At 46.1% G+C, this 16,958-nt stretch overlaps 1 protein-coding gene across 1 annotated transcript in view; it reads right to left on the bottom strand.

Moving 5' to 3' along the window:
* Positions 1-16,958, bottom strand: part of LOC120926738 (multidrug and toxin extrusion protein 1-like) — a 128,782-nt gene that overhangs the window by 69,130 nt on the left and 42,694 nt on the right. The window contains exons 6-7 of the mRNA XM_040336902.1: positions 9,689-9,733; positions 6,533-6,630 (exon numbers count right to left, since the gene is read on the bottom strand). Of these exons, the coding sequence (XP_040192836.1) occupies positions 6,533-6,630; positions 9,689-9,733 (143 nt within the window). The remainder of the gene's footprint in view (positions 1-6,532; positions 6,631-9,688; positions 9,734-16,958) is intronic.

The following is a 16,958-nucleotide window of genomic DNA, read 5'->3' as shown; positions in this document are numbered from 1 at the left end:
CGGAGGAGGCAACCCTTTCAAGCGGTAGGCCTGAGTGATTAACTGTTTAATCCACCTCGAGATGGTGGATTTTGCAGCTGCCTGCCCCTTCTTGGGCCCATCCGGTAAAATGAACAACACATCTGTTTTCCGGATCTTCTCTGTAGCTTTAAGATAGGCCTTCATGGCCCTGACAATATCCAAGGTATGCAGCAACCCTTCCTTTCTGGAAGTAGGTTTAGGAAAGAAGGATGGTAATACCAAATCCTGGTTTAGATGAAAACTGGATATAACCTTTGGTAGGAAGGAAGGATGAGGGCGGAGAACGACCCTGTCCTTATGCAAAATAAGATATGGTTCCTTACAGGATAAGGCTGCCAGTTCCGATACTCTTCTGGCGGAAACTATGGCGACCAAAAATACTAACTTCCTTGTCAGTAAAACCAAAGGAATTTCAGCCAACGGCTCAAAAGGTTGTTTCTGTAAACTTGACAGAACAAGATTTAAATCCCACGGACAAAGCGGGGATTTAACTGGAGGATTAATACGTAAGACCCCCTGCATGAAGGTCTTAACCAGCGAGTGGGTGGCCAGCAGCCGCTGAAACCACACTGACAAAGCTGAAATCTGTCCCTTGATAGTGCTTAATGCCAGTCCTTTATCCACTCCTAGCTGGAGAAAACTTAATACTCTATCGATGGTAAACTTACGAGAAAGCCATAGCTTGGACTCACACCAGCCTACATAGGCCTTCCAGACCCTGTAATAAATCACCCTAGAGACCGGTTTCCTGGCTCTGATTAGGGTAGAGATTACCTACTGAGACAGACCTCTACCCCTGAGAATCAGGGATTCAGCTTCCAGGCCGTCAAATTTAGATGCCGTAAGGCAGGGTGGAGGATCGGACCTTGCGATAGCAGGTCTGGCCGTAGAGGAAGAGTCCAAGGATCTCCCACTACCATCTTTAGGATTAGTGAATACCATGCCCTTCTGGGCCATGATGGAGCTACCAGGATGACTGGTATGTGCTCCACCCTGATCCTGCGCAGCAGGCGGGGTAGTAACTGGAGCGGGGGAAAAGCATAAAGAAGTTTGAACTGATGCCAAGGGCAAACCAGCGCATCGATTCCGCAGGCCATCGGATCCCTTGAGCGGGATATGAACCTGTCTAGCTTATTGTTGAGTCTTGATGCCATGACGTCCACGTCCGGCACTCCCCATCTCTGGCAGAGTGTCTGAAAGACCTGTGGATGTAGAGACCATTCCCCCGGCAACAGAGTCTGGCGACTTAAAAAGTCCGCCTGAAGGTTGTCCACTCCTGGAATGAATATTGCCGATATGCAGGGCACATGAGCTTCTGCCCATAGGAGAATCAAGCTCACCTCTCTCTGAGCTGCTTGACTCTTGGTTCCCCCTTGGTGATTTATGTATGCCACTGCCGTGGCATTGTCCGATTGAATTCTCACCGGGAACCCCTGCAACTTGGACGTCCAAGCCCTGAGGGCTAGTCGAGCAGCTCTGAGCTCCAAGATGTTGATGGACAACTGCTTCTCTGGCTTTGCCCAAGTGCCTTGGCGAGTGCAACCATCCAAAATTGCTCCCCAGCCTGTCAGGCTGGCGTCTGTGGTTACTATCTTCCAAGCCCCTGGGCTGAAAGACTTCCCCTTCAGTAGATTCTGAGGGTCTAACCACCAACACAGACTTTGTCGGACTCTTGATGAGAGCGGCAAAGGGATATCTAAGGCCTGTGGCCTCCTGCTCCATGCTGACAGGATGGCTGCCTGCAGGATGCGAGTGTGGCTCTGGGCGTACGGTACCGCCTCGAATGTGGCCACCATCTTGCCTAGTAACCGCATACATAGGCGAACAGTTGGTTCCTTCTTGCTTAGAACCAGTAGGATTAATTCCTTGATGGCTTTGACTTTTATCAGAGGCAGAAACACCCTCTGTTGTTCTGTGTCTAATCTCATGCCGAGATATTCCAACTGCCTTGTGGGCTGGAATGCTGATTTTTCTCGATTTAGGACCCAGCCGAACCTCTCGAGGTACTGAACTGTGAGGGCCACTGCTCGTTCCAAGCCAGGAGACGAGTGATCTATGACTAGGAGGTCGTCCAGGTATGCTAGGATCGTGACCCCTTGGATCCTTAGATTGGCTAGGATTGGAGCTAGGACCTTCGTAAACACCCGGGGGGCCGTAGCCAACCCGAAGGGAAGCGCCACGAATTGGAAATGACGTAGAGCCACCGAGAAGCGTAGAAATCTTTGATGTGGCTGGTAAACTGGAACATGAAGGTAAGCATCCTTTATGTCTATGGATGCCATAAAATCGTCCTTCTGAAGTGCGGCAACTGCTGACCGCACGGATTCCATCCGAAATGAGCGGACCTTTAGGTATGCATTCACCATTTTTAAGTCCAAAATTGGCCTGACATCGCCGTTGGGCTTTGGGATGATGAATAGGTTGGAGTAGAAACCTAGCCCCTGTTCTTGGACTGGTACCTCTACTATTACCTCCTGAGAGAGTAGATGATTCAATGCCGCTATTAATGCGGCTCCCTTCTTCGGATCGTTTGGTACTCTTGACTCCTGAAAATGAGGAGGAGGAAACTTTAGGAAGTCTAGTTTGTAGCCTGTAGCCACGGAAGACCGTACCCATCTGTCGGGAATGCTGGCCTCCCAAACCTCTGCAAAGAGACGCAGTCTTCCCCCCACCTTCGAGGGTGGGGGCGCCCCTTCATAAGGCCGGCTTGGGGGCTGGCTTTGCTGGCTTGCGAAACCACTGCTTCTTGCCTGCGACGGCCTGTCCCTGCGACTTGTTAAAATTTGATCTTGCAGGAGGCCGTCGATACTGTTTGGTATTGGAAGGCCCCTTCCCAGGGGAGTACTGTCGTTTAAACGCAGGCCCCCGAAACTTCTTCTTGGTGGGCAAAAGAGTACTTTTTCCGCTTGAAATGGTCTGGATGTATTTGTCCAGGTCTTCTCCGAAGAGTCGTCCTCCATGGAAGGGGAACCCTACCAGGAGCTTCTTGCATGGGGGCTCTGCCTCCCAGCTCTTTAACCATAAGAGTCTTCTCATATGGATAAGGGATAACGATAAACGTGACGCTTGCTGGATAGAATCCTTAATGGCATCTACCGTAAAGCGTATGGCCCTAGGGACGTCCGAAAATTCTTCTGCCTGCTGGGCAGGAATAAGTTTAAGCATCTGCTTAGCTTGATCCGATAATGCTTGTGCAACCCCAATTGCAGCCACAGCTGGCTGCACTACTGCCCTTGCAGTAGTGAAGGAGGTTTTAAGTAGCGTTTCCAAGCGTTTATCAACCGGATCCTTGAACACCTGTATGTTTTCTACAGGGCATGTTAAAGATTTGTTAACACATGAGATGGCCGCGTCTACAGCTGGGGCTGCCCATCTCTTGGAAAATTTCTCTTCCATAGGATATAAGGCAGAGAATCTTTTTGGTGGTACAAAGATTCTATCTGGCTTAGCCCAATCTTGGAACATAACTTCCTCTAGTAGAGGATGGATCGGAAAAACCGCATTGGTTTGAGGCGCTCTTAGTGAGCCCAAAGCTGAGACCGTTGATACTTGGAGATCTGGTACTGGCAAGTTGAACGTCCTATGGACCAAGTCTGTTAAAACTTGAACCCACCAGCTCTCCCTTTGGGAGGCTGCGCCAGACTCCTCCGTACCCGGATCCTCGATCCCTGAACCTACTTGGTCCTTGTCCAAGAGGTCTTCCAATTCCCCTGCGGAAGGGACCTCCTCATCTGAGGGTTCACGCTCGGGCGACGGAGATCTATTCCGTTTTTTTTTGCCCCGCATAGCCTTGGCTATCATTTTTTCCATTCTTTTTTCCATCTCCTTTAGAGAGGTGGACAGTACCTCGTCCGTGACCACCCTAGGGTTGGACTGACCCGTGCCAGCTCCAGCCCCAGATCTCGATGGTCCCACCAAGGCTCCCTCTGGGGAAAGTAGCGGTATGACTTTGTCCGAGACCTCAGACCCTCTGGGGGAATCCCCACCTCTTGTACCCTCTGAACCAGATGCCATGGTACAATACCGAGGTACGCCCGCTACTTAACGGTGTTTGGGAAAATAAATAGTTGTTGCCCAAAACCTTTCTGGGGAAAAAAATGCCTTCCTTAAATTTGTTTTTTTTTTTTTTTTTTTTTAAACCAAAGAAAGAAAAACCATTCTGTCCCCCTTTAGTAGTATTTGCCCAAAAAAAACTGCTGAAAAAGAAACCCTATCTCTAGGGTAAAAGACAGTCTTTTTGAAGACTGTAATACTCTTCTTTGGCCACTGTGTGTCTTCGGCGCCCCACTCTGCCGCTCTGGTCCTTCCTCTCTCAGTTCCAACTCTTCACTGAGCTGGGAACTTTTTGGAAGGGCCGCCCCTTCCTTTTACCTACAGGCCCGCCCTTCCCCTGTCAGCAAAACGGCGTGAAATTGCGCCCATATCACGGGGACGCGCGCGCGCGCGCGCCGGCGGAGGGGGGGGGAGGGGGCCACACGAGGAGGTCAGAGGCTGATCCTGCCGTCCAGGCCAGGATCCACAGAGCGGCATTTTTTCCTGCAGCAACCGCCTGGACCTCTCTGAGCAGGCTTGCAGGTAGGAGCATTCACTCCCTTTTACATAAGAAACCTCAGTAGATTCCCAGGGGCTTCTCTTAGAGAGAATTGTCACTATACACACAGGCCCTTTTTCAATGCTTTCTAGCACCAGTTGCAATACTACCAGGGAGGTCACGATTATGGGGAATATATACATACAGAGTCATCCTATCCTAAGATATGTGACTCACCTTGCCAGATGCAGCGCATAAACCATAGGCATGTCCCACTGTGACCTTCCCCCAGAAAAAACCTGCTGCGAACCAAGTTCCGCAAGTTTCCCCTTCACTTACCTGCTCCATGCCGCAGGACTTTGCACAGCAAGAGGTCCAATCTTCCCCCATCTCCGTGGGGCGTCTAGACCTTCAGGCCCTAGGTTCCTATGAAGGATCCACTGTCCTGGGCCCATATAGCACCCTGGCAACAGAAACATTAGGCCCCCAAAGGTTTTCTAAGTTCTGGGCCCAGAGTCCAGCTCTCTGTGACAGAAAGCATTATGGGCTATACCCCAATGGTTTGGGGTCCGGTTACTGACCACTTTAGCACTGAGGCCTTTGGACAGAACCGGTTAGCCCACCTTAATCCCAAGGATGTGGAGGCAAGCTAAACCATGACCAACACCTAAGACACTGGCGTAAAAACTGAGGTACTCCTCCTATGGGAGGGGGTTATATAGGGAGGGGCACTTCCTGTTTTTGAGATTGCCAGTGTCCATCACCTGAAGGTACTCCATATAACCCATATAGTAATGAATATGCCGCTCTGTGTCCCGTGATGTACGATAAAGAAATATATTCGTCACATTGATCATTTGTTCCAGGGAGCCCCTCACCTCACAATGTATCCTGTATATACAGTGATGCCATTATGGTTTTCTAGTACATGTCATCCATGGGACACCCACAGAGAGGTGCATTTTTAGTAATGAATTCTCCCTCACTATTCCTCCTGAAGAAGTGGATTATCCCCAAAATACGTCAAAGTGTTTATTGGCCCAATAGAGGTCCACATATTGAAATTATACTGTTCGGATTTGTATAATCTTTACAGTGTCGGTGTGGCCAGGCCTAATTTTGAGGTGGTATTCTTGTGTTCCTTTTTATATGATTATATAGGTATAACGCACTTATTAATGTGTTTTTTATATATAAAACATTTTTCCCATGTCCTGAATAAAAATCTTGAATTTCAATACTCAAATAGCTATTATTATTTATATACCTAAAAAGGCCAATTGATTGGTTTGTTTTTGCTGTTGGGAAAAACTTTACAACCAGCATGATGTATTGCAATATTTCATTACATAACTATACAAACCAGTATGTTTATCTAGAAAAATAGCTGCGCAACTAATGTGAATACTATAGTAGTGTTAGTACAAAGTAAAATAAAACAAATCTTTCGCCCATGCATGAGATGTTACATTGATAGTGAGAAAAATTAAACATGTGAGAGTCTATTGTTCAAACAACAAAAAATGCATCTGATGGTAATTTGATAGTAGAAAATTCCTTTTCCCATTCAAGCAAATAGTGACATCAAAATTGCATGAACCTCAGAAAAGTGCATGGATAGACAGGACACCTCCACCTCTCAATCACACTGTCCCTTACCAGAAGGGAAGATCCCAACTAGAGATCTTGTGGCATTTTTCTCACTATCAATGTAACATCTCATGTATGGGCGAAAGATTTGTTTTATTTTACTTTGTACTAACACTATTATAGTATTCACATTAGTTGCACAGCTATTTTTCTGTTGTACTAGTTTGTTTGTGGGTATCTCACACTTTAAGCTGCTTGCATTTATATTTTCATTATTCACTTAGCGCGGTATCTTCACATTTTTTCACTCAGTATGTTTATCTAGCTATATAAGCCTCAAATTTTTGGAAGCTATAATGAACTGCAGAAAACAGTACTAAAAGCACTTACATGACTCCAAACTTTAGAACAAAAAGCATCAGGTAATTCACAATGGCACCGACAATACTTCCCAATAAGCTTATTAGGATTTGAGGCCACATGATCTCCTATAAAAAGAGTAAGCAAAACAGAATAATATACATTAGAAATTAATGAATGAATGAGTGAGTGACTTGTATAGCGCTACACATGCGAACTGAATCGCCTCTAGGCGCTTTTTGCAGCCAGTGTCTGCTTGGCTGGTGTGGTCATTTTACCCCTTAGGATCTCGACACGCTTGGGGACACACAGTCATACACACATATAAACATACTAGGCCAATTTGGACAAGATCCAATATTACCTACCAGCATGTCTTTGGAGGGTGGGAGGAAACCGGAGTACCCGGAGGAAACCCACGCAGACACAGGGAGAACATGCAAATTCCAGGCAGATGGTGTCGTGGTTGGGATTCAAACCAGCGACCCTTTTTGCTGCTAGGTGAAAGTGCTAACCACTACATCACTGTGTGGCCCTTAATCCTAGTTAGAAATTAGAAATAACCCTAGTGCAAGCAATACTACAATACCATACAAGGGAAATTGTCTCTGTTTAGAACCAACTTTTGTAGTACATAGCAATCCTTATATCAAGTCTGCAGTGATGTCACCTTATTAAAGGGTAGGTCTGCTTGCTACCTAAATGCCTCACCCCCTTGTCTGTAATAACACTACATCTGATCAGCCCATCCCTGGGTCTTATGCTGCCTCACTCTTTCAGGTTTGTGCAGATGGGCTCTTAAAGGAAGTACAAATTACAGACTCAAACATGCACAGTACAGTGACTGTAGAAAGAGATGACCAAAACTGGGCCTAGTAGTAGATCACAGCATTGGGAACCAAAGATCAAATGACTTGAGGAAAACAGAGTTGCTCAGAAGGATCGAGGGCTTGCATGACAGTTTCACCAAAGTATACTGTAACTATCAATGTTGTTTTCACAATTTACAACTTGCTATTCCACATTCTTGGGAGGACACTTGTGTGCCTAAGTTTCAGGTTCAGCTATTGATCTCTGTAAACCAGCTTTTTGCAACAGCAGGTAAAGAGATGCAGTAAAACACGTTCTCACAACCTAAAGCAATAGTTCATGTTTAAAGTGATTGTAAAGTCTCGTTTTTTTCCTATAAAAATAACAAACATGTTATACTTACCTGTTCTGTTGCAGTGGATTTGCACAGCGCAGCCCGGATCTTCCTCTTCTCAGATCCCTCTTCTGTGATCCTTGCCCCTCCCTCCTGTTCAGAGCCCTCACAGCAAGCAGCTAGCTATGGGGCACCCAAGCTGAGTCACAGCTCCCTGTGTCCATTCAGACACGGAGCCCCAACCCAGCCCGGCCCCCTCTCTAACCTGATTGGGTAGATGGCTTTAATTGACAGACGTGTGGGCCAATGGCACTGCTGCTGTGTCTCAGCCAATCAAGGAGGAGAATAACAGATAACCGAGACACTCGTGGACATCGCTGGACAGACAGGGGATTCAGCTAAGTGTTAGGGGGGCTGAGGGGAGCTGCTGCACACAGAATGCTTTTTATCTTGATGCAGGGGTGCCCAACCAGTGGCCCGGGGGCTCTCTGATGTGGCCCGTGACCTCCTGCTCTGGGATGGCTGTTTGGCAGGCCAGCTTTTCAGAAAGTGCACCACCCCTGCAGGATATAATAGACGTATATGGCAAAGTGCAGCTAACCGACAGGAAAACCACAGGTACACTGAGCCGCAATTGACTGCAGACCATCAGTGTAAAAGCAGCCTTAGGCCCCTTTCACATGATCGGTCCAACCCAATCGGACCCTCTAATCACCTCTATGGAGTGGCAGATGTAAACAGACTTTTGACCGTTTACGCCGGCCTGCCTCCAATTCGATTTGCTAAAAAAAAAAAAAACAGAAGAGGATCTGCCCCCTTCTATCTGATTGGATCAGAGGGCCCATAGAGTAGATTGGGCTGTGTCTATGTCTGCTTTGCATATGCAGACTGGACACAGACCTGTCATCTGCCCACTCCACTCATTGTGGCCCGCGACTGGTTACTAAGTCGCTTAAATGGCCCTCGGCCTTCAAAAGGTTGGGCACCCCTGTCTTAATGCAAAGAATGCATTAAGAGAAAAAATATTTTGCCTTTACAACTCCTTTAAGTTCCCTCTGCGCTCATAGCTAACTCAAAAAATGTAAAAGACCCATTAGCTGCTGCTATAAAAAAAACTCTAGAATAAAGATACTAGACCCTCCAAAGGAAATACAGGCATTAGCAGCGCTAAAATTAAATACAGTTCAATAATGTCCTTGGTTATAAAATCTTTGTGACAGCCACAATGTCCTTATAATCAAAACCAGGAAAGGTGAATAATATGGCAAATCATCCAGGAAACTAAGGTTGTATAATGATCCTCCCGTCAACACACCTTGTACAGCACATGTCCCTTAGACACCCTCGAAGTTGATGACAAAACACGTTAGGGTGTGTCTACACTGCATATCTACATGACTACGTTGCTTGTCTATCAAGCGTGGAACTCGACCCGGGTATCACCGATATCTTTCAATCCCGAGGAGTGGTAAGAGTTACATATGCTAACAGACATTTATCTGTTACATGCTATTGCTTTTTATTCAGTTTGTAAATAAATATGAAAATAAATATTTTAAATGGAATTATGCTATGTGATCATTCCTTTCCTTTGGTATCATTGTTGATGAGTTGCGGAATCTGCACTATCCTAAGGGAGCGGTACTGCACAAGGTGTGGTGACATGAGGATCATTATACAACCTTGGTTTCCTGGATGATTTACCATATTAGTTATCATTCACCTTTCCTGGTTTTGATTCTAAAGATATTGTGGCTGTCACAAAGATTTTATACCCAAGGACATTATTGAACTGTATTTAATTTTAGTGCTTCTAATGCAGTTTTTTTTCTTTTGGAGGTTCTAGCATCTTTATTATAATAGTTCATATTTACATGACCCAAAAAAAAGTTTAAATAAATTTGCAGTCCTGACCTTAGTAAAGTCAATTCCTTATGAATTGCAGTGGAGTTATTTTTTCTGCTTGGTTAAGATACAAGCCGTACTTAGTGGCATCAGGAAAAAATAAAGCTACTGTATACAACATTTGAAGCAAGAGGTACCTGGTTTTGCAAGAAACGTAGCTCAAGTTGGAAAAAGGAGAATGCCTGCATTAACAAAAAACAATAGGTAAGTGCTGTTATTTAAAATTACAAATTGCCTAAACATACAGTATTCTTATGAAAGGTATAGTCAAGACCAGTGGTTCTCAACTTTATTGAGACTAGGACCCAATTCTTCCAAAATCTTCCATGCCCCATCAGTAAAAAAAATATGTGGATGCAAAATACAGGCGATATTCGAAAAATTCGCATATCGTGCAAAAGTTCATTTATTTCACTAATGCAACTTAAAAGGTGAAACTAATATATGAGATAGACTCATTACATGCAAATCAAGATAGTTCAAGCTGTGATTTGTCATAATTGTGACGATTATGGCTTACAGCTCATGAAAACCCCAAATCCACAATCTCCTAAAATTTGAATATTGCGAAAAGGTGCAATATTCTAGGCTCAAAGTGCCCCACTCTAATCAGCTAATTAAGCCATAACACCGGCAAAGGGTTCCTGAGCCTTTAAATTATCTCTCAGTCTGGTTTAGTATGAATCACAATCATGGGAAAGACTGCTGACCTGACAGTTGTGCAGAAAACCATCATTAACACCCTCCATAAGGAGGGAAAGAAAGCCTCAAAAGGTAATTGCAAAAGAAGTTGGAGGTTCCCAAAGTGCTGTATCAAAGCACATTAATAGAAAGTTATGTGGAAGGGAAAAGTGTAGAACAAAAAGGTGCACAAGCAGCAGGGATGACCACAGTCTGGAAAGGATTGTCAGGAAAAGGCCATTCAAAAGTGTTGGGGACTTTCACAAGTAGGGATGAGCTTCATATTCGAGTCGAACCCATGTTTGACTCGAACATCGTATGTTCGATCGTTCGTTGAAATACGAACAAAACAGGTCGTTCGCGCCAAATTCGAGTTACGTTTCACAGACCATAATTCACTGCGGCATCGCTGGCTGATGATTGGACAAGCATGCACTATGACAGGGCTCAAAATTTCAAGTCCTGAGCTACTAGCCAGGCCTCAAGGCATACTCGCCACCAGTTGCACCGCCCAACCCCTACCATGTCCCGCCCCTAATCCCGCCCCTAGACACGCCCTCATGAATCTCATGAAATTACACTTAAATGTTTTATGTAGAATTAAGTAATAAATATTAACAACTTAATCCGTGCCCAAAAATGCAGCCTGCCCATGTCTACCAATGCAGCAAAATGTCCCCACATTGCAGCCAGAGTCCCCCTCACCACCCACATTGCAGCCAGAGTCCCCCTCACCACCCACATTGCAGCCAGAGTCCCCCTCACCACCCACATTGCAGCCAGAGTCCCCATCACCACCCACATTGCAGCCAGAGTCCCCCTCACCACCCACATTGCAGCCAGAGTCCCCCTCACCACCCACATTGCAGCCAGAATCCCCCCCACATATACATATTAGCCAGAGTTCCCTCTCACCTCCCCCTCCCCCCACATATACATATTAGCCAGAGTTCCCTCTCACCTCCCCCCCCTCATATACATATTAGCCAGAGTTCCCTCTCACCTCCCCCCCCTCATATACATATTAGCCAGAGTTCCCTCTCACCTCCCCCCCCACCCACATATACATATTGGCCAGAGTTCCCTCCCCCGCATCCTACCTGTGCTGGGTAGGAGAGGAGAAGCCGCCGCCGAATGGTTCAAACCGCGGGGAACATTACAGCTTTCAATTCAATAGCTGTGTGTGTTCCCCGCAGCACGAGTCTTATACAGCCCCTCCCCCTCTTGTCCGGGAAAGTTTGATGGACAGATCACCCATCCTATCCTGGGATGGGTGATCTGCCTATCAGTTTTCCGGAGAGGAGGGGCTGTATAAGACGCATGCTGCGGGGAACACACAGCTATTGAATTGAAAGCTGTAATGTTCCCCGCGGTTTGAACGCCGCGACGGCGGCGGCTCCTCCTCTCCTCGTTCGCCCCCCCCTGCTCCCAAGCAGCCAACTGTAGTTTTTTCAGGTGTCCTAAAACTTTTTTTTTAATTTAAGCATCATTAAAATCACTGCCCCTGAAAAAACTACCGTTTTGAAAACTTGTTTTCCATTGATACATGTTCCCTTCGGGCAAGACCCGGGTTCTCAAAGACGTTTTACGACAATAACTTGCATATTAGGCTTTAAAATGAGCACTTTTGAATCCGAATGTTCGAGTCCCATAGACGTCAATGGGGTTCTAAATGTTTGTGCGAACGTTCTGGTGCGAACCGAACGGGGGAGTGTTTGGCTCATCCCTATTCACAAGGAGTGGGCTGAGGCTGGAGTCAGTGCATCAAGAGCCACCACACACAGACGGATCCTGGACATGGGCTTTAAATGTCGTATTCCTCTTGTCAAGCCACTCCTGAACAACAATATCAGAAGCGTCTTACCTGACACACCTGATCTGTTGCTCAGTGGTCCAAAGTTCTCTTTTCTGATGAGAGCAAATTTTGCATCTCATTTGGAAACCAATGACCCAGAGTATGGATGAAGAATGGAGAGAGGCACACACTGCAAGATGCTTGAAGTCCAGTGTGAAGTTTCCACAGTGTGTTGATTTGGGGAGCCGTGTCATCTGCTAGTGTTGGTCCACTGTGCTTCATTAAGTCCGGGGTCAATGCAGCCATTTACCATGAGATTTTGGAGCACTCCATGCTTCCTTCCATAGACGAGCTCTATGGGGATGCTGACTTAATTTTCCAGCAGGACTTGGCACCTGTCCACACTGCCAAAGGCACCAAAACCTGGTTCAATGACCGTGGGATTACTGTGCTTGATTGGCCAGCAAACTCGCCTGACCTGATCCCCATAGAGAATCTATGGGGCATTGCCAAGAGAAAGATGAAAGACATGAGACCGAACAATGCAGAAGAGCTGAAGGCCGCTATTGAAGCATCCTGGGCTTCCATAACACCTCAGCAGTGCCACTGGCTGATAGCTTCCATGCCATACCGCAATGAGGCAGTAATTGCTGCAAAAGGGGCCCAAACCAAGTACTGAGTACATATGCATGCTTATACTTTTCAGAGGTGCGATATTGTTCTATGTTCAATCCTTGTTTTATTGATTGCATGTAGTAATAGGATTTTTATAACAGCTTACCTATAAAAATCCTTTTCTTGGAGTACATCACAGGACACAGAGCCTAGTAATCACTAAGTGGGTTATATTCTACCTTCAGGTGCTGGACACTGGTGTAATCAATTAGACAGGAAGTTTCCTCCCTATATAACCCCTCCCCTACTGGGAACACCTCAGTTTTTGTAGCAAAGCAATAAGTGTCCCAATATCCCCAAACAAGAGGGGCGGGAGCTCTATGTCCCGTGATGTACTCCAAGAAAAGGATTTTACAGGTAAGCGTTTATAAAAATCCTATTTTCTTTATCGTACATCACGGGACACAAAGCCTAGTAATTACTAAGTGGGATGTCCCAAAGCAATGCTTACTGAGGGGAGGGAGACACAAATAACGCAGATCGCCATCAGACGCGAGGACCTATACTGCTGCCTGCAGCATACTGCACCAAAAAGCGGCATCCTCTTGCCGTCTTATATTCACCTGATAGGAATTAGTGAACGTAAGCACCGACGACCAAGTTGCGGCCTTGCAAATCTGAGTCATAAAAACTTGGTAATGCACCACGCATGAAGCGCTTACTATCCTGGTAGGGTGCACACCAAAAGAAACAGGGGGAAACCCTCTCTTTAAACCACAAGCCTGAATAATACCTGATGAATCAACATTGAAAACAGTTGATTTAGATGCTGCCTGCCCTTTCCTGGGGCCTCCTGGTAGCGCAACAACATCAGTTTTCCGTATCCGATCAGCTGCTTCAGATAGGCCTCGACTTTTCTTACTCTAACGTGAGAGAGAGTGTAACCATTTTAATAGCTGATCTGAACACTGCCTGCCCATTTCTAGGGTCTTCTGGCAGCACAACAAAATGTCAGTTTCCTATATCTGAAACCTTCAGATAGATCTTAACTGCTCTCATCTATATTGAGAGAAAAGCAAACAAAACTTTCCTTCCGCGGAACAAGGTTCTGGAAAAAAAGAAAGGCAAGAATATCTTGATTCAAATAAAAACTAGATCCTTCAAGGAAATAAGAATGGGTGAGGATTTAACATCACCCTACTTGTGAGAATAATTAAGTATGGCTCTATACAAAGAAAATTGCCAATACTGAAACTCTCTTGCGGAGGCTACCGTAACCAAGAACACTAATTCCCTTGTTAGAAGGATGAAGGGAAATATGGTGTATCGGCCCAAGGTGCTGACCCTGTAAGCCGACAAAACTAGACCCAATCCTCCGAGCACAAGGGCGACCTAACTGGTGGACTTATACACGTTACCCCTTGTATAAAGGCCTGGATCAAAGGAGTGCGAAGCAAGCGACCTTTGAAAATACTGACAAGGCCAAGATCGGATCCTTGATGGAACTTAACGCTAGCTCCATCTCCTTTCCTAATGTATGAAGGCAAAAATTTTACCTAAGACATACTTCCAAGGATGCCACCCCTTGGTTTCACACCAGGAACATGGGCCTTCCAGATCCTATGATACATGGTCCTGGAGGCCAGCTCTCCTGTATGAATCAAGGTAATTGCCGCTGATTCTGAAAGCCCCGAACCTCAAGAATGCGGGCTATAACAGCCATTCCATTAATTCCCATGTTTGCAAGACAGGATGTAATACCCCCTTGCGAAGTAGGCCTGGACAAGATTTAAGGCACCCTGGGCCCTCTACTACCACCCTTACTAATCCTGCACAGTAAGGTCGTCTGGGTTATGCCGGAGCCCACGAAAGTCGCGGAACTGGGGAGAGAGAATGCATAAACCAGTGGCAACTGGTCCCACAGGATCACTAACGCATCTGTCCCGCATGCGAGTGGATCCTTTGTGCTGTTCAATTCCTTGTTGAAACTGGACGCCAATACATTTTATGTACAGGGTACCCTTTCTCTGGCATTTGGTCAGAAAAAAGTCAGGGTGTAGAGGTCATTCTCCCGGGAACAATTGTTGACGGCTCCAGAGAATTCAGCATTCCATGAAATGATGATTGTCAATAGGCAAGGCACAAGCTCCTCTGCCCAAGCCAGCACATGGCTTACTTTCCTCTGGCTGCGTGACTTCTAGTGCCTCCTTGGTAGATGAAGTAAATCACTAGTGTGGCATTGTCGGATTGTACTCTGACAGAACAATCCTGCAACCTAAACGTCCAGGCCCTTAACCACTTGAGATCCGCGCTATAGACGAAATACGTCCGCAGCGCGGCTCTCAAGTGCCAAGTGGCCGTTTAAAAACGGCCTTTATGTGCATTACCCGCGCGCGCCACTGGGTGGCGCGCGGCGGGTAAAAACTGTCCCGACGCATCGCCGAAGACCCGATGCGTGTACCTGGCGGCCGCGATGTCCGCCGGGTACACGCGATCGTCGGTGACACGGTAGGTGACAGCAGGAACGTGGAGCTCTGTGTGTAAACACAGAGCTCCACGTGCTGTGAGAGGAGAGGAGACCGATCTGTGTCTCTTGTACATAGAGACACAGCATCGGTCCCCTCCCCCAGTCACCCCCCTCCCCCCACACAGTTATAACACACCCAGGCTACACAGTTAACCCCTTCCTCACCCCCTAGTGTTAACCCCTTCACTGCCAGTCACATTTATACAGTAATTAGTGCATTTTTATATCACTGATCGCCGTATAAATGTGAATGGCGCCAAATTTGTGTCAAAAGTGTCCGATACGTCCGCCGCAATATCCCAGTCCCAATAAAAATCGCAGATCGCCGCCATTACTAGTAAAAAAAAAAAATAATAAAAAAAATCATAATTCTGTTCCCCATTTTGTAGGCGCTATAACTTTTGCGCAAACCAGTCGCTTATTGTGATTTTTTTTTTTTTTTTACAAAAATACGTCGAAAAATACGTATCGGCCTTAACTGAGAAAAAAAATAGTTTTTTAAAAAAAAATTGGGATATTTATTATAGCAACAAGTAAAAAAAATATATATTTTTTTTAAATTGTTGCTCTTTTTTTGTTTATAGCGCAAAAAATAAAAACCGCAGAGGTGATCAAATACCACCAAAAGAAAGCTCTATTTGTGGGGAAAAAAGGACGCCAATTTTGTTTGGGAGCCACGTCGCACGACCGCGCAATTGTCAGTTAAAGCGACGCAGTGCCGGACGCTGAGATTTCGCCAGGGAACGAAGGGGGTTTATGTGCCCAGTAAGCAAGTGGTTAAGCCAGATGCTCTAGAATGCTGACGGATAAGGCTCACTTGGAGCTTGACCACTTCCCCTGGGCAGTGGTCTCTTCCAGGCCTGGCCTCCATCCCTAGAGGCCAGCCTTAGTAGCCGCCACCTCCCAGGTAACGGGCATGAAGGATCTTCCTTTCTGCCAATCTTTTGGTTAAGAACCACCAACTGAAATTCAAGCATATCCCAGGGACCAGACTCTTTGGATAAAGCTAGGTTAGGATCCACTCGTTCCAGTCCGACAGAATAATGTTTATATCAGCCATGAATGAAACTGAGCAAAGGGAACTACTTTGAATGAAGCCACCATCTTCCCTAGCACCATAAGCAAAGGCAAATGTAAGGAACTGTTCCTTGCCTTGACCACATAGACCAGCTTTCTCATAGCGATGATCTTGTCTGAGGCCAAAAAACTCTCCTTTTTGGGCTGTGTCCCAAACATTCCAAGCTTCTTACCAAACGAAAGAATGTACCTTTAGACTGGGATCCTAACCCAGGAGTTCCAGATACTTGACCATGCTGGACACCCTTAGGTCCAGCCATGCTACTGACTGATCCATCAGCTATACCATTAGTGCTATACCCTGGGCCTTTAGACCTGCTAGAGGCGGACCCTAGCACCCTGTTAACCCGGGCACGGTGGCTAACCCAAGGGGCAAGACCACCAACCAGAGACAGTGCTGTTCCCCTGCGAAACGCAGACAACCTCTGCAGTCCCATGTAAAGAAACACATATGCAAATGGCTTCCCATATGTGTATGTGGCAAGTGTTCAAGCCATATGCCTTTAGGGAAGCGTGTGTTCATGGAAGCATGAATTCATACAAATATGTTTTAGGCAAAACATAAAAAAGGGTGCGCTGTATACATGCATACATATAGCATGTGTGCTATGGAATGAGCATCTTGCATGCAAGCATGCGTTTATGAACGTGTTATGCAACATTGTGCAACATGTACCCATGCAGACACGTATTCCTATGTAAACACAAGGAA

The sequence above is a fragment of the Rana temporaria genome, chromosome 2 (assembly GCF_905171775.1).
Source record: "Rana temporaria chromosome 2, aRanTem1.1, whole genome shotgun sequence".
NCBI classification, from domain to species: Eukaryota; Metazoa; Chordata; class Amphibia; order Anura; family Ranidae; genus Rana; species Rana temporaria.
Note: the sequence above shows the minus strand (reverse complement) of the source record. Positions and strands in the feature narration are given on the sequence as shown.